Source organism: Limanda limanda, chromosome 22, assembly GCF_963576545.1.
Source record: "Limanda limanda chromosome 22, fLimLim1.1, whole genome shotgun sequence".
In the NCBI taxonomy this organism is placed as follows: domain Eukaryota; kingdom Metazoa; phylum Chordata; class Actinopteri; order Pleuronectiformes; family Pleuronectidae; genus Limanda; species Limanda limanda.
This window is the reverse complement of record NC_083657.1, coordinates 10,389,365-10,416,028: the sequence shown is the minus strand read 5'-3', so window position 1 is coordinate 10,416,028 and position 26,664 is coordinate 10,389,365. Positions and strand designations below refer to the sequence as shown.

Here is a 26,664-nt window from a genome sequence, read left to right as displayed (position 1 = left end):
AAATATACAAAAATACAATAAGCATTAATTAACATGTGTGTGTGTTGTTTGGTGGGTACATCATCATCATCATCAAAGCTCCATGCCTCCTCCCCCTCCTCCTCCCCCTCCACCCCCCCACCCCCCCCGGGCACCACTGCTGCACCGGACCCGCAGCTCATCCTCCGACTTCCGCAGACAGCGCCATGTGCAGGACTCGGTAGAACCGGCGCCTTTTCCCCCCCTCTCACTGCTTCACCCGCGGGGAGAGTTCACCGTCAACCGCAGCTTTCGACTCGGCTTTCCTAAAGGATAAAAACGATGAGGTAAGAGTTTCCGGTCGCCATTTTCCCGGTGTGTTGACGGGGTTTCTTATATCCAGGGAGAAACTGCATGAGAGAATTAGCCGCTTACCCCGCTGTGTGTCCGGGGCCAGCTCGGAAAGTCCTCCGGTAGAAAGGGGTCCTATCCCGGGTTAGGCAGCGTGCTAGCTTAGCCCACTGTGTTGTTGCCCCGCTGCTAACTAGCCGAGCTAACCCCTCCACAAGTTAAGCTAGCGAGTTAGCACTGACGGATGAAAGGACACCGTGCTGTTTATGGTGGCTAGCTAATGTGGCTAATGTAGCAAACAGCTAGCTAGCCAACGTGGCCCTCCCTGGCTACATGCTAACAGGGAGGGCTGTTTCCTAGCCCACCGTGCACGTGATGATGCCAAATAAACACAACAGTGTGTGTGTGCGTGTGCCACGACATGTGTTGTTGTCACAATACAGGGGGAAGTGTGCGTTGGGGCTGCAGGCGGGGCTGTGCTAAGCTAATGCTAGCCGCGTAGCATGAACGAGATGCCCTGTCAGTCAGATGTCAGTGTCATGGTTCGTGTTAAAGCCCCGAATCGGTGGCAGGCGTTTTAAAAGCTGGTAGTTTGGGATCCTAATGGGGCTGTTGTGTATCTATACATGGCCTGTAGAAGTTGGATGACACCAATAGTACAAGCTCAGGGTCACTGCAATGTTTTTTCTTTGACCTTATAAAGGAGAAGTAACAATCAGGTGGAATATGCAAGGAATTCATATTTATTTCTATCAAGATCAAGGTGTCATTGTCGTATTCAGCCTTAGTTTATTGTTAGACAAATGAATCAGAGCTGCAGCTATAATCAAATGCATTCTCACCCTTCCATCTAAGCACCATCTTTTACATTTGGCACCACATGCAGCCAGCTTCAGAGTAAAAACCGTGTTTGAGTGCAGCTTTTTTTTCGTGTGTGGATATAAATGTTTCATATTTACATCTGACGCCATTATATATGAATATATTCTTCTGGAATATGTAAAATGAAGTGTTTTTTCATGCCCTTTGCATGCTACACTTGTTTAGGCGGTGCTTTTGACCACGGCGGACGAAGGATAATATTTATGCTCCGTCTATTCCATGTTGTTCCTTTCCTGTTTTGTTTTCACTGCACCATTCCAAGGCCACACTTTATGTATGGTGTGTGTGCACATGCATCCATGTTAGCACCAGTTGGAGATCAGTGCTGTGGTGAGTTCTGTTGGTTATATTTTGTAGCAGTGCTTCACCAAATCTTAATCCGCCTGCATCTCCCCTTCCCGCAGGCGTGGCTACGACAGAGACCGCGATGATCGGTCGAAAGAGAGGACCCGTGACCGGGAGCGAGACCGTGACCGGGACAGGGACGTGAAGTCATCTGGGGTGCACAACATCCCCACTGCACCCAGTGGAGGCTTTCTTAAGCCAAACCCCGTACAGCAGCAAATCAACCCATTCACCAACCTGCCCCACACACCGCGCTACTATGAGATCCTCAAGAAGCGGCTGCAGCTGCCTGTCTGGGACTACAGAGAGACCTTCAGTAACATCATGCTGCGGAACCAGTCCTTTGTGCTGGTGGGAGAGACGGGCTCTGGAAAGACCACACAGGTACAGAGGCTGAATGTTCGGCAATCCAAGAACTTAGTTGTCAGTTGCCCCTACAAATACACTTCTACTGAACCTTGACTACGAATTTGATCAAATTGGTGTAATAGTAAAATGGAAAACAGGGTGCAGTGAGCAGATGATGCATTTTAAATAGGTTCTCTGTGGAGTTGACTCCCAGTATGTGGTTATTATAATTCTTTTTATTTAAGTTCTTGAAAGAGCTTGATTGTGTGTTTTTAAAATTTGCAAGAGAGAAGATTAAAGTAAATCACTGATTGGGCCTTGAGGTCCTCCCGAGGGGAATATAAACCATCTTCTTAAATGAAGTTGCACAGTCTTTGCACTGTGTTTTGCCTTGATTCCCAAAAGTATCTGATTCTCTAAAGTTCTGAATTCCACAGACATACAATGTTTAGTAGAGGGGGCTTGATTTATGGATATCTCTTGAAAAATAGGGGAAATAGTCCTTGATGCGATTGAGTTGAAAAAAATGGGATTTCTGTTACTTTATAACAGCAGCACATTGAAAAAAATAAAAAAACACTGTTCACTTATTTTTAAATGCAAATGCAGCTTATTTTTTTCCATGCACAAATTAGGTTGCACGCAAATATATATTGAGATCACATTGTTAAACAATGAAAAGTGCAGCCCGTTCAGTATACTACCAAACATGGTGTTTATGATCAGCTTTTTTAAATACTTAAACAAGATTGAAATACCGTAAAATGTTTGTCTTCCAAACCTGTCATTGGGATTTGTTCCTTCTGATGACATGTTATTCAAAGACAGTTATTTCAAAACAAAGGTCGTTCATCCCGAAATGAACTTTTGCTTTGCAGGACATTGCAGAGTAGCAATGCACTTTCAAGTTGTATCATGATATAATAGATTATTATTTGCGTAATCATTTCAAGAGTTCATCATGTGCACTGTCTTCCAGATCCCACAGTGGTGTGTGGACATGGTGCGCTCCACGGGGGGGCCAAAGAGAGCGGTGGCCTGCACCCAGCCCCGGCGGGTTGCGGCCATGAGCGTCGCTCAGAGGGTGGCTGATGAGATGGATGTCATGCTGGGCCAAGAGGTCGGCTATTCCATCAGGTTTGAGGACTGCAGCTCTGCCAAGACTGTACTCAAGTAAGAAAAAAATTCAGATTGGTCCCAGCTTGCTTTGTATGAGAAGGACAATAGCAGAAGCCTATGAAAACAAACGCTTTATTCAAATTAGAATTAATTTAATTCAATAGAATATGCGGCTGCTGTGAATAACACATGAAGCGCATCACAATACAAGTTCAAGAATAGCTTTGAATTTATTAAAAGCAATATATATTTTTTTTTACTGCCCCAATTCATAATGGGCAGTGAATTGTAATGTATTTGACCACATAGAAAGTCTCTTCAGGGGAATGTTTTGCTAATTGGTTTAGTTTCAAACAGGGTTTTGATCAGATAATGTCATTGTGCGCGGTGATAAAGCCTTTTGGATCTCTTGTTTTTCTCTCAGGTATATGACAGATGGAATGTTGCTGCGGGAAGCCATGAACGATCCCCTGCTGGAGCGCTACGGTGTCATCATCCTGGATGAGGCCCACGAACGCACATTAGCTACAGACATCCTCATGGGGGTCCTCAAGGAGGTGGTCCGCCAGAGGCCTGACCTCAAGGTAAATAATCTTTATTTTATGGCCTTAGTTTTACACTATTTGTTGAGCCTATTTTTTCTCTCAATCAAATAGGCCTCACTTTTATTTTGTCCTCTCTTTAGACTTGTTTTCAAACATGAACTTTCTTTGTGAAATTTGTGTCTGGACATTTTCCAGAGTTTGTCTTTCACATATGCAGAACACAGCAGGATATTGTCGGGGCCCGGATTCAGGCGTTGGGTGGCGGTGCTTGTGTAGAGCATGATAAGGCAGGGCATGAAGTATAGATTCTGCTCTTTTTGTTTTCAGCTTCAGCCCTTTTCGCCAAAAACATTGTTGCTGTCTTCTATGTGTGTTGCACCTAATATTCATCCTAAGTTATTTGTATATACAGCTTTATTTTTTTAAAACATCCCCGCACCCACTCGCTTGCAGGGAACCTTCCTGCTGTTCATTCCAATATTTTCCAGACATTTTACTAAGGGGCTAGCAGCAAATTTCCTGGAACTGACTTGGACATTTGTGTTATCTCATACAGCAACTCTGAAAGTGTCCTGACTGCAAGCAGCTTTGGTGTAGAAAGTACTCTTGACAGTCGTCGTTTTTGTTTACAGAAATGTCCCACTTAATGCTTACAAATCATTTAAAGCTCTACACTATGACTCCCTTGTAGTGTTTATATCCCTCTTTTCTGGCTCCCTCCTTTTATTTACAATTTTCCCGACTGTCCCCATGTCTGACAGCTGTGTGTGTATTGAGGAAAGACAAATGTTGGCATTAGGTTCAGGAATGCACATCTATTCTGCACCGCAGCACTTGCGGAGATTGCTCCCAGAGTCGGCCCCATTTTAAGCCAATCGACCAACGGGAAGAACAGCAATGTGTCGGTGTGGATGGGAGCGTACAGGCAGGCAGAAGTTTTATAGGTGGCGTGTGCCAGAAATACTTCTCATACAGCAGATGGATAATGACTAGTTGTGTGTCAATGTGGAATCAAAGGTTAGATTGTTGTTCGCGGACTGTTAAATGAGGTCTAGGTTATTGGGAATGATCATCCACCCACACCCCTCTATCTCCTTCATTCCCATCCCCTACCAAATTTGAAAGTTTAATTTGCCTTGATTAAGAGCAATTATGATGTCTCGCAGAGCGTAAAGGGAAATGCAGAGACGCTGGCCCCTGAAAATGCTAGAGATTGAAAATGGGAGACGTGTTTCCCATCAGAATCCTAATGTGCTTTATCTAATGGCTCTGGAGAGAACATTGTGTACCCAATATCAGGAACAAGGTCTGTCATGGCTCGGTGTAGGTCAGTGACTACACAGAGCGCCAAGTCACAAGTCACTGACTTGGAGTGTAATGCCCACTTCTGCACTACAGACACCACCTTGGGTTTGTGCCAGTGCGTTCACCTTAAATTCTTATTCAGGGCATTACCCACTTCATCTGTCCTGTATGTGGTTGCACTGTTATCCACTTAGCCTGTGTCCTCATCCGCAATCACCATCAAGCCATATTTAGTGTTAACTCATTCTTCACTTGAGTGCTCCCTCCCTTAATTGCCACAGTCATTTAAACTCTGCTGTCTTTACTTTTATTTTAATCTTTTCTTTCACCTCCTTTATGACGACACAGTCTCTGAACATACCCCTTTCCCTTCCCTCTCTGCCCAGGTCATCGTCATGAGCGCCACACTCGACGCCGGCAAGTTCCAGGTGTACTTTGACAGCTGCCCACTGCTGACCATCCCTGGACGCACCCACCCCGTGGAAATTTTCTACACACCGGAACCAGAGCGCGACTACCTGGAGGCGGCCATCCGGACTGTGATCCAGATCCACATGTGTGAGGTGGATGAAGGGGACCTTCTGCTTTTCCTCACTGGACAAGAGGTACGAGTCCACAAGATTATGGGTTTTTTTCTCTGCAAAAAACACTTCTGTATTGGCTTTAAACAGGAAACATTATTGGTGCCACCACAAACGTGTTAATGTATGTAATTATTATTCAATATTTGTAGGGCTGCAGGTAATTATTGTTTTCACGTAGTTATTTTTTCTTTCATCATTGAGGCAATAACTGCGCCCATCAGAATGTTCTTGAGCATAAAATGACTTTTTCAACTTCAAAACCCAATTCAATATATGTAAACAAGCCAATGTTTTGTATTTATGCCTCATACACACACACACGAGCAATAATAATAATAGTTGCCTATATTTCGCATAACTAATCTATTAATCAGCCACTCGTTTCAGCTCTCGATTTATTCATGATTGTGTTTTTTCTGTCCCAACAAATTTGTTGAAAGACTGTTTACATCCCCAAAGTTAAGAGCATTTAAATTAATCTAATTACATAGATGAGTTACTCCCATACACTTTGACATGTGCACACACGCACTTCCACTTAGCACAGGAAACTATTAATCCTCAGACTTATAGATGTTAATGGATGTGACTATACCTGTTTGGGAAACCACGAGCATTTGCAGAGAGAAGGCAAAAAAAGGAAAAAGATGAGTGACCCACACGCTGCCCTTCCCACGAATCTCTGAAATTAAGTCATTTATTATTTTTTCCCCCTCTCTCTGCAAATGCTGTCCGCTGACATGTAATGGAGGTCTGGGTTCATGCCCACAATGATGAATTTGGTTACACCTGGGTGGACATGCGCGCACACACACTCACAGAAAAAAAGAGCAGCAACAAATGTTTCAATCTCCTGATCCATGGACAAGAGAAGATTGTCAGAGCCAACAGCGCCTGTGCTACTGTGATTATTCTCTCACTACTCTGACAAAATGGTTTAAGAGACAAGGTGCGGTTGAAAAGTAGAATATAGCTTGTGTGAACAAAATCCAAATAGTTTTAGTTTTTCCTCTTCAGTGGCTTAACACCAGTTTTTCATACATTTAGTCCCGTCCACTAACATGGAATAACTTGGATTTATAACCTATACTGCAGCCAGCCACCAGGTGATTCACATTTGAGGAGCAGCCGTGGCGTCCGTCTTTATACCCAGTCTACGTTCGTGACTCTGTGACTTTCCCCAATAAACTGTGACGGTGTGTTTATTAGCAGTAATTATTTGTCACTCCACAGCAGCCTGACTGTTGCAGTACCTCTCCGTCCGTTTTCATTTGTCAGAGCGTGATCAATATGCAGCTTGTTATGAAGGGGATGAAGTCATTAGAGGGCATGGTGTTTGAAGTGGTCTCCTTTGAGGGCTGGTAATTGATTTTAGATTTAGAGGTATCCCAGCTGCTCGGATGGCCTGAAACACTGATCGTCACTCTTATGAATGTGTAGAAAAGTTTGTGATATTCACAGCCAATGTGAGATTTTTTTTATCTTTTTGCTGTTAGATGTAATTTGTCGAGTTATATTCCAAGCTACCCGCCCCCCCCCCCCCTGCCCCACACTGTGTCTAGCTGAAGCATTACTGAGAGCACTCCCACGGCGAGTTCATTATCACCCTGTCCTAATTGGGTTAAAGAAGTTAATGTGTGGTGGGTCTGGCAGAGACGGGTGTTCAAAGGGTGCTGCAGCACACCCCTCGAGCACTCCTTAACCTCGTCAGTCTCCCAGCGACGTGGATGTGGACTAATGATTGTGAGGCAGATCCCTGGCAGAGCCACAGACTCTCTTCATCTGACCATTTAATTTAGAACAGGCAGACGCAAAATGCACAGTATTGGGTTCTTCTGTTACGCAGTTTTTCTGTGAGATATTTTGCTTCCACAAACAAATAGAGCTGAAGCACCAACTCCAAACAAGGAAGTCGAAACATATCACAGCTGTTGAGCTAAGATAAGTCCTAATATTTAAGCTTCCCCCACAGCAGCTAACATCAAAACATGGGGATTGGCAGGGGGGTTGTTTGCTAGTCAAGAGGAGTTCCTAAATGTGTCGGTTATTATCTTGGCTGTAGATTGTTGCTTCTGGGGGTCGTAGGGAGAGCTGGCGGACAGGTTTTCCCACACTGGCCAACTGCCCCGATGCGTGCATACACACATTTACACACAAACGCAACCACACACACACACTCTGTCTTCATGTCCCTAAGGGACAGACAGCCAGCTTGCTTCCAGCGCTTTGGCAAAGAGGGCAATTTTTTTCCTCCATGGCAGCTGCTGCATCCAGAGGCTTGATAGGCTATTAATACCCAGGATAATTTTACCAATCCATTCAGATTTACCGTTTCCCACTTGTCAGTGTGTTGATTAAGAGGCACATGGCCATCAGCGGGCTTTGGCTTAATGCAATGAACAAGGGGACAAACGGGGCTAATAACACTCTTTCAGACCAGAAGGAAAACAGGAAACATCACCCGGTGTTATCTCATGTCAAGGCGAGTCTTACTGGCTTCACACAAAAGTGCAAATCCTTTTTTTTCAGCCAGGCTTTAACTAATTTATGCACAGTTTGCTTTCCGAAAAGGAAGCAACAGTGTCAAATAAGTTTTACTGGCAAAATATAAAATAACAAGAATAACACAAGCTGTGATTCTTTTTTTTGTGTGTGTCCATAACCACTTATGAGACAATTGTGGGAATCCGAGATCCTGTTCATCAGTGTCTTCACTGTGACACTTGAAAGAGCGGCTGCATTGTTCCCATGGGCCTGCAGGTGGTGCAACAGTATAGGCTTTAATGTGACACACATAGTAACTGCTGCTTTATGAGGATTAAATGATTGTTGTTAGGAAAAAAACAAAGAAAATGGTCCTAAACAGCGGAAGTTGCTTTTAAATGAAAAGCTGTTTTATGATGTTCTGGCCCATTAAAAATGTCTGTATATCTATAGAGGTAGGTAAAATAAAACCCCTTTTCCTATTGTAGTGATGCAGCTGTTCCTGTGGAGTATCTATATGTATTTTATAATATTTAATATTGTGTACTAATAGGCCTTGAGAGCATAGGCCCTAACCCAGTGTTCACTCATCATGCTTTCTTATTCCTGGTGTTACTCAGGTCCTCTGTCTGTCTGCCAGCCCACCGGCTCTAGAACGTTCAGCTTCACTAAACTGATCTGCCATGATTTGCCGCTGGTTATGCATCAGTGCTGCAGTCTCATCTCACATTCCCTTCTACAATACTGCACTGTGGAATAATGAACCCTGTTTGAGTCTGTCTGGCTCAGTGTGTGTGTGTGTGTCCCTGCATAGCGTGCACGTCCATGTTTTTCGTGATTGCTGCATTTGACAACAGAGCCACAGGGAGCTCAGCAAAGCATACTGCAGTCCAGGTTTAATTTCCTCCGTCAGATGGAGCGATAGTTAGAACAAATGTACTGTAGCAGGGAACCACGGTTTCCCCGTCCGCCTCCTCTTCGCCTTCCTGAATCATCCACACTCACTGCCATTGTTTTTCCAGGTGCTTTTCAGAACCTGTTTGCTTTCGCTGCTTGCATACACGAATGATGCCACGATTAAGTGCCGCACTCTCTGTCTTTCAGGAAATTGATGAAGCCTGCAAGCGAATCAAGAGAGAAGTCGAGGACTTGGGGCCGGAAGTTGGCGATATCAAAATCATCCCGTTGTACTCCACTCTGCCTCCACAGCAGCAACAGAGGATCTTCGAGCCACCCCCACCCAATAAACCAAGCGGTGCAATCGGGAGGAAGGTATAACGGCCTTGTTGCTATAAAAACACTGAGAGGGGGAGGTTGAAAAAGAGAGTTTGAGGGAGGGGGTAAGTGAAAGAGGAACTGAGTGGGGATGATGTAGGAAGAACAGATGGAGAATAAGGTGGGTAAAAGAAGAGAGCTGGAAGGAAGGGACCGAAACTTTTTTTCCCTTTCTCAGCTTTAGTGCAGAACTGACTCACACAACATATGCTGCTTTTGTCAGCATGCAGTTCTCTGCTCTAAATTATAACTGGGGTTTTACTCACGCCCTCTGAGCCTGAGGAAAGTATTGCATTCTCAGTCATTTTTATCTTTCCACTACATTTGCAAAGGCCCTGCTGCTGCTCAGAGAGGAGGCCTAAGACCTTTGCTGTCTGATTTGTCAAAGGTGATCTGAGCTGACCAAAAACAGGACTTTTCCGGCTGTAGGATCTCAGTGGACTGGAAGGTCCTTTTATTGATACAGACAGAAGACAATTCCTCTCTTTTGTGTGACAGTTTCTATTGAGAACGGCTCATCACCGAGAGTCGCAACACCACCTGCGCTGGCTCACTGTTGGCCAGGGATCTGAAAGAGTATCAGAATATCATCACTGCCAGTGAATGAGCAAACATTCACCCCTAGCATCTGATCAGGGACGGTGCTGATGAATGACTCATTGCTACAACACATCTAATTGAGGCAGATCAGGCCGACACATGAGCAGTGAATATATATCTATCAAAGTTGTGGTATGATTTTTTGGTTTAGTGATATCTAAACTACCTGCCATTGGTCAGAAAGTCCGACACTTTACCTAAAAATGTTGAGTTTGATCCGGACCAAGACAACCTTTTAAGTTTGGACTCAATTTCCGTCCGTTGGTCCAAGGCAGCTTTCACACCTGTTGTGAAGTTAGTCCAAAGCTCAGGACCAAACCAGTTTGGTGTGAATGCCTGCTAAGTCCGTCATCACATAAATATATCTAGCAAGGCCCATGCAGAAGCTTCGCTTACAAAGTTTGGATAATATATTTGACAATAAAACCCTATCTCCCTAGTTTCAATTCTTCAGTCTTGCTGTTTCAGTCAACAATGGTTGTGTAGTGCAGGTTTGAGAGGCTCATCATTCTTAGTGGTGAGATGACCCAGTGTTGGTTTGTAAAGATCTTTTTTCAAAGTTCAAATGTCATCGACAGTATTCGCCTCGGAAGAGCATGAAACATGGCCATGGTGTGTTGCTTCTTTACTAACTTCGCACAAGTGAATACACTGTGACCCATTCAACTCTGAACCCAGCTACCACTTTCAACTCCACACCCTGTTCTCCCCAAGACAGATTTGTCAGGCGCTTGTTGAATTGGTCGAGGTGGCATCTAAAGTTGCCGTGCTTGAAGTAAATGTGCTTCTCCTCCATATCTGACTGAGCAACTCATCAAGTGAAAAATGCAGAGATGTCATTCAAGCCAGCCCAAGAGGAAGGAGCAGAAAAAAATTAATGTTCGTCATGTCTGCAGCTACGCATGCTAACGACTGCATTAGGCACCCCTCAATTAACATAAAGCCCTAGCTCGTCATTGCTCCATTTCTCCAGGAAAGCCACTGATCTTCCATTTTTGAACAGTTTAATCATTTAGAGCCAAGGCAGCAATTGACTAATTACAAACAAAGACTATAATCTCACTTTGCTTTCCAGCGTCTCAAAGATTGTCTCTAACAAATGTGCTGTGATGAGTGTTAGGTTTGTTTTTAGCATTGTCACGTTCGGAATAGTCCCTCAAATGTCACTTTTAATTCCACCTATATCCATTTCAATGAGCCCTAAACGTGGGTGTGACAACGCAGCTCAAGGCACATTCTCCTTTCCCCGGTTTGGGGAAGGCTTTATTTGTCAACAAGGCTGTGTCTCCCAGCAGGAGACGTGAAAGATGGCCCGTGTTAGCCATAGCATTTGCTCTCCTGCAGGTAATAACCCAGAAATAACATGCAGAGATGATGCTGTAATGATATTACTGATGAAGAAGCCAGGATTATCCAGTTCAGCAACAGACTGGAAGGAGCCAGTCTGCCTTCAGTATAATGGCCCTAGGCTGGATAATCCTTCAGAATCAATGCAGCCAATGAGGCCACCCATATGATCATGAAATGTGAGAGGGTGTCATGTGTGGCATCTGCTGGAGCACTGACTGTGTCCCAGCACACAGGGCAGCGCAGCCTCACCTATTCCATTTTTTAAAACCAGACTTTGAAGCATTCCATGCCTTTCATTCCTTGCTGGGACGCTGGCATGTAGTGTCTGTCATGAGACACTGTTTGATGGCCTGGTCTGTCTTTGTTTGGCCAGCCAATTTATTTTCAGACTGCCACACTGTGGCGAATTGCCTTCACAATGATGTGACTCCTCTATACCTTTGGGCTTGTGCTTTCACACTGCAGGAACTTAACAACCTCTAACCTGGAGCTTTGTACTGAGCTCTTTGGAGCTTTATGACTCTTTGGTACCTGATTGTTTTTGGATATTGTGCAATTAAAAAGATAAAGCAGAATTTCCAGCATATTAAACAAACTGAAATTATTTTTTTGGTATAATGTTGAGTATGTCTTCAATTTTTCTTTAGATTTTGTCCTACGCTTTATGGCTGTTTGGTTTATCTCCATTTGTTCAAGACACTAAGAAAAAACTCCCTTCAGCCTGCCTCCCCAAGCATTCTCCTTTCTTCTATTTTACTTTTAAGTATTTGTTTTCTTCTACAAATGCAGTAGTAAAATACTGTCATCAATCTTTACTGTGATGCCACATTTACTAGACCAATCAGGATGGACGGCACTGCGGACAACCCCTGAAAGGACCTGGAAACTCTGATAATGCTTTGTTTTCAGGAACACACTCTGCTGTGTGTAAAGTCGACACACGTGTCGCTGAGTTGACCGGCATTCTTACATGAATAAGAGCCCCTGCCATTCCCCAACAGTCCCTTTTTAAATTCAATCTAGTTGCACCACAGTAAACACATTTGCAGATATAAGTTTCCTAAATTTGCCTGATTTATTACTCTAATTGGTTTCCTGGAGAATTGCGCCGTTGTTTTTGTGTAATCTTGTTCACAAACAAATCAAGCAACAAAAAAACAGACGGGTAAAAACATAACCTTCTTAGCCGAGTTTATAACCACTACATCCATACACCAGAAACAACTGTCTGATCAGTTTCATATGGAGATGGGTGCTCGCTGCCTCCTCTTCATTTGTCTGTATGAATACTAAGGGGAATAAGTCTTTGGGCAGGTGAATTACTTGAGGTCAAGGGCTGAATGAGGGTGAAGAAAGTCCCTCCCTGGCATTAATAACTAAACAGTCCGGCATTCTGTGGCTGGTGGAGAGTCTTTGCTTAAAAGGTGGGATTTAAAAGTCTCTACGGCTCACAGCTTGGCGGCAGCTGAAGAGGCACAGCCACAAAGGAAGTGTGTCAAGTGTGCAAAATTGGTTCTGTGGACCTGCATCAGCAAAGACTAGAGAACTGTTTGGTTTTGTGCTAGGCATTTTATTATGCACACTACCAAGAAAGCAGACTGGCTACCACCAAAATGAGTGCTTAGGTCAGCCCGCAGCTTGTTCCTGTCCTGGTGGATGTCAAGTGAATGAGCAAGGAAAAGACTTTTCAAGTGTTGAAAGGTGCTTTTTTTTCTTCTCCAAACACCCACTTCCACATTGAGCTGTGACACTGGAGTGGCAGTTGCCAGTAGAGTGGGCTATGACCCGGCTGCCACAGTCTGAAGTGCTATGATGAATCTAAAGGATTTCTCTGTCCAGTCGGCTCCCAGTGTTATATAAGGAGAACTCACCCTAGCGGCGGTCATGGTTCGCGTGAGAGCAGCTGCAAATCTGTCTCCCCCATCCTCTCCCCTCCCCTGTTTGTGTATATGCTGACAGCCAGAGACCCATAGGGTGATGTGAGTCATTTGATATTTTTTATTTTTTTTTGCTCCAATTCAGCTGTCGTTTCTCATAGACAGTCTTGCTATCGGGGATAATTGTAATAGAAAAAGATCTGAGACTGAGAGATGGTGCAGGTTCACAGTTTTCCCCCATCCGTCTTATTTTCAGAAACCAAGCAGCTTTTCCTCTGCGCAGTATTTCTCTGCACACAGACAGTTAACAATGACATCTGCCCTGATGCTTAAATCAACTCCCACGCCACGCTGGCACGCGACGGGTCCAATAAACCATCTGTATCATCACTACCCTTTTTACGTTCCCCAGTTTTCAGATGATCAGAACTGCGTTAGCATTTGGTTGCTCGCTTGTTTCTTTATTTGTAACATTTCCTTATGCCCAACATAGTAAGCGTATGTTGCACAACCTGCCTGTCTTGCTTGTTGAAGCTTGAATGGACTGATATCATTAGATTGTTGTGATGTAATGTTGCTTTGACTTACCAGGTTTGCTTTTCATCACACTGGTTTGAAATTACTGAAGCTGGACTTAGTAATTGGGAGGAGAGGGGGTTGCAGCGTAGCTACAGCGACAGAGGCTTCCATGTATCCGCTGTAGTTTTACTGTAGGCTGTACCGTAGCTTATATGTCAAGATGTTACATGTCAGCAAACAACCAGAATGTATGTACACGTCAGGGCTGTGGCAGCTACTAAGAGACGAGACAAGAGCTGTAACTGGCCACCTTGTGTTTTCCTGCTAGTCTTTGATGCCAGTGGGGATTGTTGCGACTGAAGAAGACATGAAGGAAGTTGAAGACAGACTCGGATGTCAAACACTCATCTGTCAAATCCAGCTCCACTGCAAATTGAAAAGCTGCACTCTGTTTCATGAGTTAAAAAAAGTATCCAAACTATTTCTGGATATAATTCCAGCTCTGCATGTCGCTCCATGTGAGAAAGTGAATGTAAGCATCTCTTGTTCAATTAAATATTATTTGTACAGAGTCAAATCACAACATAGAAGGTCGAGACCTTACAATATTGTAGAGAAACCCTATAGTTCTTACAATGAGCAAACACTTTGTGACTGGAGAGAAAAAAAATGTTTTAAGTGGGGAGAAACCTCCAACTGAACTGGGCTCAGTTCTCGACTGGTCCGGGTGAGAGGAGAGAAATTAGGAAGGAGACCTGATATACATCTATTGTATCAAGTATCTACTTGGGGACTAATTCACAGTATAAATCCAACTTTAGATTTGCTACATCCAGTATCTTGTCACTCTCGTTTTAATCTGGACGTGCCACGAGAATAGCGAGTCAAAAAACCCAAAGTTAAAATAATGCCCTCCTCGTCTCTGCCCCAAAATGTAATGGTTTCTTTGTTGGCTGATGTTCCAACCTTGCATTAACTTTCATGGAAATCTGTTGGACTGTTTTTGCGTAATCCGGCTGACCATCAGACGGCAAAAACATTTTTAGCGGAGGTAACAAAGAAGTGTTATAAAACCATCAATGCCAAATCTCGAAAGCTCCCACACAACTAACAGCATTTCTGCCATGATGAAGACTTTTCTCGTGGTCAAGTGCAAATGCAAACTGCAGTGCTGCTTGCCTCTGGTGGTGTTTGAAGCACAGCTTTGACAGAGCCAGCCTTTCGTAGCACAGAGCGAGAGCCAATCGGCGACAATGAGCTATGCACAGCCGGTGTGTCTGCAGACGGCAGTGTTCCAAATTTCAAGACATGTGCCGGGTTCACATGAGAGAAATACAGCAGCCGCGAATTAGGGGAGAGAAGACGCTCACAGGACCACCGTTGAGCCTGCAACGTGTTAAAAAGCCGGAACCATTACATCAACTGCTTTCCTGCAATTTTGAAAATCTCCACAAAGGGCTTTCCAAGTGAGGGAAGCTGACACCTCAACAAAAGCAGCAGCGTGCTGAGGACAGTCAGGCAGAAACTCCAACTGCATGCACGCATAACACAAAGAACAGAGGTAATGCATTTGGATGGGGCACTGAGCACCTCGCCGGCTCTCTCCACAAATTCGCTGAAAGCACATTGAACCTGATTGCAGAAACTGTTGTTGTACTGCCCTGTTGGGTTACATTAGACAATGTGTGTACAGAGCACCACTGAGGCTCCTTCAGTCAACTCGCTCACATCAGGGAATATGTTTCAAGTTGCAGCAAAGTGTTACATCTGCACTCGTCTGTCTCTTTTCCTCTTCATGAGAAAGACTTACTTATTTTTTCCAGATTTAGTTCTGCACGCTGGTTTCTGTCTGTGAAACATTATAAAAAAGTCATCTTTCATGTGTCCAAGTCGTTGAGTTGTCTGTTTTTAATTACTAAATAACTGTTGAGCATGCATACCAGTGTGTTCCTCCGATCTCCCCCCACCCCCACAGTAGATCATGTCTTCACCCGCGTGTTCTCTTTTCCACAGGTCGTCGTGTCAACAAACATCGCAGAGACGTCCCTTACCATTGACGGCGTGGTGTTTGTAATTGATCCCGGATTTGCCAAGCAAAAGGTTAGCTTTCCCCCCATCACCCCCCACACCCCATCTTCTCCCACCGCTCTTTATCTGCAGTGATCATCTGCGTCTGTTGCCTGAGAATCCCCAGATAAACACAGCAGTGCACACCTGACAGCGGCAAAAGATGGAAAAGCCAGTTATTTATTCCTCTGACATTTCACCAGCCTGGAGCCAAGTCCTACACATGGCGTAAAAAAGAGACGATTTATGCACTGTAGTGAATTGTGTGGAAGTGTTTTTTGTTAGCTGCTATTGTAGCACATTGTGGGTGTTAGTGTGTTTGACCACTTATTTATTTTTATATCTATCCCTGGGAAAAAAAATTCTATCCATCTGAAATGTAATTTTTATTTCTATTTTCCCGTCAGGTGTACAACCCAAGAATCCGAGTGGAGTCGCTTTTGGTGACGGCCATCAGCAAGGCCTCCGCCCAGCAGAGGGCAGGGCGTGCTGGAAGGACGTGCCCGGGAAAGTGTTTCCGCCTTTACACTGAGAAAGCCTACAAGACAGAAATGCAGGTAAGCAACAAGATAGTCTAGGGGGGGAAAAAAACTAAATTCTATGAGGTGTAAACAAGCGAGTGATTGTCATATCTCACATTCTTCAATGCCACAAGCACTTTGTATCCCCCTGGAGCTGCCCTCAAGCTGGTAAAGCTCTCTGTTATGTAGTACTTGCAATTCCACGAGTCCCAGTTTAGCTCTGAGTTCTATTTCCAAGAGTTCAGTGCTAAACCACAGTCTCCCCACCCTGCCTCATAACCGTACTAACGACTCCGCTGCCTTGTGACAAATGACGTGCGGATGCTCAGTTCTCTTTAACAGGGTAATTCCTTCACATCATGCTGAGGGGCAAATGGAATTTGAAAAAATAAGTTAAATAGCCCTTCAAACGCTGTAGACTCCCAGGTTGACATATGAGCGACACATGAGGAGATAACAAGTGCGCTGACTAATGCATTTTAAATGGACTCAGGGTTTTTTCTTGTACCTCTCACCTGGCGCAGGACAACACGTATCCAGAGATCCTGAGGTCGAACCTGGGCTCTGTGGTGCTGCAGCTGAAGAAGCTGGGTATTGATGACCTGGTGCACTTCGACTTCATGGACCCACCAGGTTAGTGTGAACAAATACCGTTTTTCTTCAGCTCAAAAAGACATGTTTCTGTTCGCTACTGCTCAAAGCTCTTTATGTTGTTTCATTTACAGTTAGTTCCACAAAAAAGCATAAAGCTTTAATATAGAAATTAATATAGAGAGTCGGACTGTACTGTAAACAGTCCCCAGTTGCACCTCTGTTGTATTTCTGAAAGCATAGTTGCTAAATTAGTGTTTTCTGTTGTGTCAAACTACACTTTCTTTCCCCAAAACAAGCATGACTATAATCTGAAGCATTATGACGTCTTGATAAAATATAATGTTGGTCTTGATCTATGGCTCCATTTGAATCAAAACAAATGCAGCTGCTATGAAATCGAGCAACATTTAGTTTACGTGTGGTTCTGATGTGCTGTATCAAATCTGGGTCAGCTGAGTCTCCTGGGAGCTCAGCAGCGTAAATGAAGTGATCTTGGCAGATATCAAGTGGTGAATGTTGAGATTTGTGGATAAGCACTCTGGTAGACATCTCAGTAGCATTCTGCAGTTTTTATGAGAGAGTGAGAAAAGGCAGTGACGCTCCGGCAGCCTCTGTTTGTATTTCTTATGTCTTGTACATAAAAATTACGCTGTTCTCTGCCAGAACACAGACCTCTTCTTGCTGTGGCGCCAAGTTATGGCATTCTTCGGAGTGTGTGTTCCTACATCTTCCCAAGGAGACCACCCCCTCCTTTCCCTATCCCTATCCCTAACCTCCCCCCCTCCCCCCTTTTCTCACCATAATATAGTTTTCATCTCACCTCTGAGATTAAACCCATCTCTCCCCGTCCACTGTGGCAAACGCCATTTTGAGAATGAAATTGGTTACATCAATAGCAGCGCTATCACCTTGGCTATTGCCTTCCCTTTATATTCCTCCAGTGAAACGTGACTGACCTCCACCACCACCCCCACAATTCTCACAAAACGTACGGGTAAGCGCCGGCATATAGGATTGGCCTTGTCTGCCGAGTCTAACTGGGAACAGTGGGGTGAAGGCAAAGGGGAGGATTACCTTTTTATTTATTTGATCCATTCATGGCGAAAGGTTCCTCCTAACTAGCTCCTGAGCACACTGGAGGCTGGAGCTAGTTGAGTGCAGCGAATGATGTCTGCTTTGTCTCAGTGATTTCTGTGAGAGCTCCTGGACAGGCACTTCATGATATCTAGTTACAGTGGATCAATTTTGATACCCTGTGTCAAAGGCCCCCCTCAGAGTAAATGCACAGGTCAAAGGAGCGTCGCTGGAGAGTCGACACATCAGAGAAGAAACAATAGAGTTTGAAGGGTTTTTCTGTCATAAATCCTTTGTTTCAGGCCACATCGTTTGTTTTTATAATCCTGGGCCAACATATATTTTGTACACTTGAAATTTCAAATAATCTCAAATATATTTAAGATATTTTTCTTCTCATGGTTCACCCAAAATGCCAGTGTTATCCCCCCCCATTTGAGCTTGTCTATAATATTAATGGATCCTTGATTTTCCTTTTTGCTGTGAAACTCAAGTGTGTCGTGCATTTTTCTCTTTACCCACCTCACCCCTTGCTCGCTAAACACGGGAGCGACCACGTGAGCCAGCCAACCAAATGGAAAATCCAAAAGAAATCGGTAGCGATTTACACAGCGATCTGGCTGGGTGGGATTCATTTGCCTCATGACATTTCCAAAGAAGTACCTTTTCAAAGCCAGTGTGGTTTAATGTACCTTTAGCCTTTCGTCTCATTGATTTGGCCCTTGGTTAATATATCGGATTCTTGTGTGTTGAGGCAGTCAATACTTACTTTCTGATGAGCCGCATTGTGAATAGATTGAATTTCCACACTGCTTCATCATGCTAGCAGAACTTGGAAATCAGGTTTACACTTTTTGTGCAGCCCCCGCTCAAGCCATTGGTGTGGTACGTAATGTAGCCGGCACTCACTTTGTGTTTTTTTGTGTTTTAAGAGCTTTGATGCCCCAAATCAATATTTGTTAATCATAAAAAAATGCCTCCCTGCTGTTTGAAATTGAATTTTTTTGTGAGCACTTGGGAGAAATGAAAGTGAACGAGCACCACAGCCAGTGCTTGAAGCTAATTTTCAGTTAACATGCAACTGGTCATTAGGCTTCAGCTCTCGCGAGCCAAAGGTCAATAATTGCATCTGGAGGGAAAATCTTTTAACCAAACGGTGGAAGCCTTTTGTGTTGAAGCATTAAGTAGAAAGTTCTCCTGTAATTGCATTAGTTGTTTCGGATTGCCTGAGCGAAGGATGAAAAATGAGCTTTGCCGTGATTACTTCTCCGCTAAGTTGCTGTCTAGCGTCGCTCTGGCCGTCACACACACGGAGAGCCTTCTCATTTTGATTCACCTCATGCACCCTGCCACAAAACCTGCAAACAAGCCGGCCTTTGTTTGAGTGACTGTGTCTTTTTTTAACTCTCATTTGTCTTCCATTAAAGGTCCAAGAACAAGCCGATGATGGAACTCTATTGTTGTCACAGCTCTTTTTTTTCTTGGGCCGCCTCTTTTCTCAAATAGTAATTTGGTTTCATCGTGGTTGCAAGAACCGCTGAACCACATGTCACAGCATAGTATTTAAACTCTTATCTCCTGGCTTAAAGGAAATTAGTTTAAAAAAAAAAAATAATTTCTGCCTAAGATATTATTTGGGGAAATTATGTTTTAATATTTAGTTGCTTGAAGGTAGAATTTTCACTCATTTACTTATTCAGCCTTAATTGCATTTAATTTAATTTTGAGGACATGTGGGACAATGAGGGATGATTTTTTAATTCTCAACCAGATAAATATTGCTTTGCACTTTTTTTATAATTTTATATTTTTAAATGTTGATTAATCTGAAGATTGTTTTTGTGATAAATTCATTTGGAAAAAGTATTAGATATATATTGAATTTTCATAAATGACAAGTTGTTAAATTTGAGAAGGGGAAATGTGAGAGGCTGGCATTTCTACTTTAATTAATTAAGTGATTATCAAAAAAAGTCAGATTGATGTTTTGAGAGCAGATGCGGTCCTTCATCTCAGTATCAATCAATCCAATGTGTTCCTCGTAGTTCTTCTGCAGGGTGGCCGAAATGAAAGAAGTTTTGACCGTTTTAGAAATGTTCATTATTTCTGTGTGATTTGCCCATGGGCTTAAAACCATTTTTTTGTAATGGCCTGTCTTCGCCCCCATTCTGTCTCCTCCAGCCCCAGAGACCCTGATGCGAGCCCTGGAGTTGCTGAACTACCTGGCGGCGCTCAACAACGATGGCGACCTGACGGAGTTGGGCTCCATGATGGCAGAGTTCCCCCTGGACCCCCAGCTTGCCAAAATGGTCATCGCCAGCTGTGAATTCAACTGTTCGAACGAGATCCTCTCCATCACTGCCATGTTGTCAGGTAATGCTTGGGGCCTGCCTGCTGTGTGGGTCTGAGCTGCTACTCTTTCCATTTCCTGTTCTCGTGGACCATGCCTCAGAAATAACCAAAGAGCTTAAAGTACACGTGTATTTTATAAACTATTTAAGTCATATCTAACAGTGAAGTAGTTTTAGGTATTGTTTAACACACTGTACGCTCTCATTTAAATACTACTTACAATTGACTTAACCAGTATGAGCAATCCCGACATATGAAATGTTGATCTACGTAGAATAAGTGTCCTACTGAACTTTACTACAAGGCAAGCAGAGGATGAAGTTAGTGATGTCAGCTAATACTTGTGAGGAAGGGGGAAAAAAACATGTCTGGACAAAATGTATAGGTGTAGCTCGAGCCGCACCAGCATACTCCTGCAGTAATTGTGCTTCAGGCTTTTCAAAGCAGAATGCTGCTCATTGAGATGAATCTTGAAGCCTTTGAAGGGAGCGCGAGGGTCTTTGAGAGTGGGGAAATGGATTTAAGTAGGTGTGCGTGGCGAGCACTTAAAGCAGGTGTTTCAGGATGGCAGGTTTCTGCTGAGTTCATTAGAGTAAGCAGCAAAAGTACACCTGAGGACGATGCCGCCACAGCAGCCAGCCGCAGGGCTCGATAAAAAGGGGGTTTTCCTATTAAAGCTGCAATCAAGCAGCTTTGACGTTAAGCAATTCAGAGCAAGTTCGCAAGAGGGGAGAGGGCAAAGTCCTCTGGGTAAATTACACAGCTCTATTTTTATTTTGCTTCAGTATCAGGTGGGTAGGACAGGATGCTTGTTTTGCCATATCTGGTATAAAAAGGCATCAGGACGGAGAAACCGATCCTCTTCCCCTCCTCTTTGACCCTCCTCCTTTCCCTCTCCACCATAAACACTTGGCGAGAACAGTGTGCCCTGTGAAGTGCTCTGTGCCTCTCTTCAGCTGAGGCCTTGTTCCTCTCTGTGGGATTTGCTTAACTTATCCCTATGGGCGGCTGTGTTGCGGCCTATACCAACCTTGTTTAGTCCCACAGTGCTTCGTCCGACCCACGGAGGCTAGGAAGGTGGCCGACGAGTCCAAGATGCGCTTCGCCCACATCGACGGAGACCACATGACGCTGCTCAACGTCTACCACGCCTTCAAACAGAGTGAGTGGCTGTTTCGCGCACTCACTTTCCCCCAATTGCGATTCATGTTGTCACATTTTGTCTAAACGGACCCTTCTCTCCAACAGACCACGACGCCACTCAGTGGTGCTACGACAACTTTGTCAACTACCGCTCCCTGATGTCGGCAGACAACGTGCGGCAGCAGTTGTCCAGGATCATGGACCGCTTCAATCTGCCGCGACGGAGCACCGAGTTCAACAGCAGAGACTACTACACCAACATCCGCCGAGCGCTGGTCACTGGCTTCTTCATGCAGGTCAGTCAGTCACATTACGAGCCTTTGGTGAAGTGTTGGTTTGTATTTGTAACCTGTTGACCTGAGCCAGTTGGTCTCAACAGTGCCAGTTCTAAATCTGCCCGTTTGGAATGGGCTGTTTGCTTGGCCTGTAACAATGCTGGTTGCAGCGTTATTTAATTTTTATTTCTGGAACTGTAAAAGTGACCTGGGCTAATTGAGCCACGGCAAGAAAAGACCCACAGCAGGTCTCAGTCCACAGAACCTTATAGCTGCTCCACTGCTGCTGCACAAACAGTGGCTCAACTGTTTTTTTCAAAGTTCAGTGAAGTCATCTCAGAAAGCAGAAGGCTAAACTGGAGATTCAGTTGTTGTCGTGAATGCGCTCTTACGTTAAAGAGTCCAAGCCATTGCTGCTACAGAGGGCTGGTCGCCTGTTTATTCAAGGTTTATTAATATTGAACATATTGGGGGTCCAAGTTGCCCCAGATTCGACACTTCACTTCCTCTGGGCCCTAACAATACACATGCAGAGTGTGAAGCTGATGATTGTGCTGAAAGATGATTGCTTCTCCAGATATGCGAGTTACATACAGACAGAGATTTCTGGAATTATTGGATAAATAAGTCACTTCCACTTCCACCGTCTGATCGGATGAAATGATGGAGAGGACACTTTATATCCAAAGTCCGATTCAACACCATAACCCAGGAGCAACAGGGGAGATGGTGACGATAGTTCCTGACTGGTCGGGCAAGGCAAACAATCAGCAGGCAGCAATTATAGTTGTTTTGTTGTAGTTTGTGATTTTTGCACACAAGGCCTTTTTCCACCGCTAACCTTATGCTCATTGAAGTTTGCCCTTGTTGAGTTTGATCATTTGAAAAACAAGTGTCTTTGTGCCAAACATTCGTACTCACTGCAGCGGAGATGTTTATTGTAATGGACACACACACACACACACACACACAAACAAACTCACACAGCTGTTTTGTTTTTAAACACATAACAAGAAATCATGTCAATTTGTGCCTCCCTTAAGGAAACCAATGGCATTTTGCGAGGAGCCATTTTCAAGGCCACCTGAAACAAGCAAACCTGACAAGTTGAATTATAGTGTTAATATTTAAATATTTGTCAACATTAACCTTTATCTCTGAGACAAATTTGCGGTTCATGTTCGAGCTTTCACAGCATTTGAGTTCATGTCTTTGTTTGGAAAGGTCTTTATTGAGACTGATTGCCTTGGTTAATCACAACAGCCACCGCAGCTTCACCAAAGTATCTGCAAAGTAGAGAGAGAAAAAAAGCCAGCGCCTGGTTACAAACACGTTTGTCTTCTGTGTCGTGTTACTTTTCCTTTTTTAAATCAATTTGTTGTTAATTTACATAGGTTAAAATGGGTCATGAGTAGCTACAATAAATAAATCAAGCCCCAGAAAGGCAGTGTTTGTGGGCATTTTGTTTTTTCCCTTCTGCGCGGGATCCTGTAACGACCCTCTTCTCTTCCTGTGCTGTAAATAGATCGCTCACCTGGAGCGCACTGGCCATTACCTCACGGTGAAGGACAACCAAGTCGTTCAGCTGCACCCCTCCACCGTGCTGGACCACAAGCCCGAGTGGGTGCTCTACAATGAGTTTGTGCTCACCACCAAGAACTACATCCGCACGTGCACGGACGTCAAACCAGAGTGGTAAGATTCCGTTTTAGCTGCATTTTTGATGAAGTCGGCATATTTCAAAGATAATGATCACATTTTCTAAATGTAATTTGAATAATTAAAAATTAAACCCTCCACATCAAAAACTGAATAATGTTTAATTATTTATTTTTATTTAATTTTGAGTCATATGGACATTTAATTATTTGTGTTGGCAACGAAAAGTATTTTTAGATAGATAGATAGATAGATAGATAGAGTACTTTATTCATCCCCGAAGGGAAATTAAGTTGTCATAGCAGCTGGTATATTTGAATACAATAAAATACAATACAATACAATACAATAGAATAAAATTAAAAATATTGAGGTATTCCTGTATATCAGCTGTGTGTGTGGTTGTGTGTCTTTTTTTGTTAGATTTCCAATTCTGTTAGTTTTAAAGTTGTATTGACATTAAAAAAATCACTTAAAAACGTAATGTGACACAGTGCAAGATTCTCTCTCAGCTATACTTGGGCTATTATACACAGACTATCATGTGAGACCAAGAAAACAAATAGTAAAAAGAAAATAATAGTATTTTAGAGTTTGGACTCTCATCTTTGCCTTTAATATTACTGCAACAAATCACTGACCATCAAAATGAGCGTCTATCAATTCTATCTGTCAGTCCGTTGGGTACTCAATGAAATGTTTGAGCTGTAAGTGCACAAGTACAACTGATTTAAGTCCAATAAACAGAAGGAGTCAGCCTCACCACTTCAGGCTTCGTATGCAGCGCTCACCATCAATACTGAAGACAATATTTTCCACTAACGTTTCCTTCCTTCCTTCCTTTCCTTTCCTTTCCTAGGCTGGTGAAAGTCGCCCCGCAGTACTACGAGATGAGCAACTTCCCCCAGTGTGAAGCAAAGAGACAGTTGGAGCGAATCGTCGCAAAACTCTCCACCAAGGAATACTCTCAGTACTAAGAGGGTTTGCATGTGCATCCTCAGTATCTGAACAAAGTCCAATCGGAACTCTTTGAGCGTCATGTCTTTTTTTTTTTCTCTCTCTCTTATCTCCACCAACAATCTCATCCTGAAGTCTATTTTTGTCTCACTGTGTTTAATGTATTTTCATACCGATCGATGAATTGTGTCCAGTTGCTTTCTCCGGCCGACGTGTCTTTGGAGCGAAGAGCGTAAAGCCCTGTTAAGAATGGACTGTGGGACCGGTTTTCAGGAATTCTGTCTGGATCATCATTATAAGTCAATTTCAACATTCCTCTTAAAGGCATCAATGCTAAAAAAAAAATGTCACCTCGGAATTCTTGCTCGGTCTTTTGCATCTACAGCTAAAAAACAGCATTTCGTCCATTTAGACAAGCTTTTGATCAAATGTAATTTATACTGTATTTTGATGCAGGCATAATGTAATGTCCTCTTGTCACGGAGGAAGAGGCACATTTCCAGTCAACTTAATAAAAACGACTTTGTAATAAAATATTTTTTCCAGTGTCAGCATTAAAATAACACGATAATCTACGCATCAACTTTTCACTTTACCCTCATCCACATGCACACACACACAGGCAGTGTGAGCGATCACGTTTTGACCTGCCAAATCCAGCTTGTTTCCGAAACTCTTCGGGGAAGTTAAATCTTCTTACTGGGATATTGATAGCTTCAGAAACAGTCGGAGTGAGGGGGAATGTTAATTACAAATGTTTCGGAACAAGATCAGTGTGGAATCCCTGCTGTGCCGGAGCCTGTTCTGGCTCCACCGCTTTGTGTCGGTCTCTCTCTTTCTGGGGAAGGTAACGCTTGCAGTCGGGAGAAGCAGGGATTCGAAGCACGGCAGCGAATCTGAAGAATAACCACTAATGGCTAGTGATGCAACTTGACTCTTATTAATTTTGTGATAGTCGAGCCACTTACCTTTGAAAATGGTCTCCAACAATGAGCTCATTAACAAAAAGAGAAACTTTATTTGTAAGCTTTCCCCTCATTACGTAGGTCAACAGCGTAATCAGGCGATGTTTTAATCTGCTGGTCTACAAAATTAAAACGTTTTGTCAGACCAACAATCAAAAACCCACTTAAAATCAGTTCCCTTTTCATGTTTGAGAAACAGCAAATATCGAAAATGTTTACGACTAAAATCATAAATCCACGATCTAAATAGCAGTAGATTAATTTTCATTATAACCAAACCCTCGTCTCCAGGAGGACCGACTATTCTGAATTGGAAGCATGAAATGAAAATAGTTCCTCATCTTGAACACACCCCGAGCCTTAAAGATGTCATATCTTTGCCTTCCTCTGTTCTGCATCTTAAGTTTACATGAATTATAAAGAAATCAACAAAACACTGATGCGAGGGTAAGAGGCAAGAATGAAGCCGTAAGCACTTTTCACAATCTCTGTAGTGTCTGGAAGAAAGCCGGCAGAGATACTAGACCTGCTAAGGGAGTTTTAAATCAAGCCTGCAGATTGTATAATATGCTAAGTCAGGGAAATTAGCATGTGTGCTTTAATATTTTTTTGGACTGTTGGGAGACACGTTTTTAAGTGGATGGCCTTTTGCCGGGGAAACGTGCAGAGGACTTGAAAATGGTGCCGGAGAGATTAGCCGCTCCCTTCCAAAGTGAAGCCAATAGAAAACCCATTAGTTTGAGCTGATCTGGAAATTATATGGAATTGATCCTGAGGTAAGAACAGTTTTTCTTGCTCGATACTTCCCATTGATTCACGCTGCCATAATTACAAATGAAAATCATTATGTCTCCCAAGTTGTATTTTGTTAGTGTCTGATGTGGGCGCACGCGGTCGTACTTCTCGTGCTTAATCATTGGTTCGTGGGTGCCAGACGTTCATACATGAGAATCTTTAGATCTGATTTAAAATATGGGATTCTGACAGAATTGCAATGAGTTTAGTTGTTTACCATTTGTTAAGCTATTAGAAGCCAAAAAGGTATTTGAGGTTAAGGATGTTCGGAGCTGAACAATGCAATGATACACTGTGTATTCCGTCCCGTAGCTGTTCCACACCTATTCTTGCACCCTGTGCTGGGGGCCATTTTATGTGGCTCTTTGACAGTAACTCAACAGAAGCAGCAAACACAAACCGACACCAGACAGGTATTGTTCAGCGTGTTTCCAAACAGTGTGAATCACCAGCTCAATCTCCCGCCACCCACAGAGTCCTGGATGGTGCCTCATCATCATTTGAGGCCTTGGGTAGGGGGAAGTTTATTGCCGAACACCACGGCGTCTCAGGAAATCCATCCGCCCACCCCGGTCTCCTCCTCCTCCTCCTCCTCCTCCCCATCCCACGCCGGCCCTTCTCCTCGACCGGGGGCCGCCACCAATCGCAGCCGAGACAGGTGTCTTATCTCCATCGCGCAGCACAAGCACAGCCAATCTTCCAGGAAGATGGCGACTGGAA

General features: G+C 43.6%; 1 protein-coding gene across 1 annotated transcript; it reads left to right on the top strand.

Annotated features, from left to right (window-relative positions):
- Nucleotides 1-144: 144 nt before the first annotated feature.
- Nucleotides 145-24,718, top strand: dhx15 (DEAH (Asp-Glu-Ala-His) box helicase 15). The gene is made up of 14 exons (XM_061066304.1): nt 145-305; nt 1,596-1,920; nt 2,864-3,057; nt 3,428-3,587; nt 5,240-5,458; nt 9,026-9,193; nt 15,556-15,642; nt 16,017-16,166; nt 16,655-16,763; nt 19,980-20,171; nt 21,190-21,312; nt 21,399-21,589; nt 23,094-23,263; nt 24,087-24,718. The coding sequence occupies exons 1-14, from the start codon at nt 301-303 to the stop codon at nt 24,202-24,204; spliced, it is 2,211 nt and encodes a 736-aa protein (XP_060922287.1). The 5' UTR covers nt 145-300; the 3' UTR covers nt 24,205-24,718.
- Nucleotides 24,719-26,664: the final 1,946 nt, after the last annotated feature.

Bases quoted from the DNA above. Each gene is read 5' to 3' on its own strand.
- dhx15 (XM_061066304.1), top strand. The intron at 5,459-9,025 runs GTACGAGTCCAC...TCTGTCTTTCAG, and splicing joins TTTTCCTCACTGGACAAGAG to GAAATTGATGAAGCCTGCAA. The intron at 16,764-19,979 runs GTTAGTGTGAAC...TGTCTCCTCCAG, and splicing joins CGACTTCATGGACCCACCAG to CCCCAGAGACCCTGATGCGA.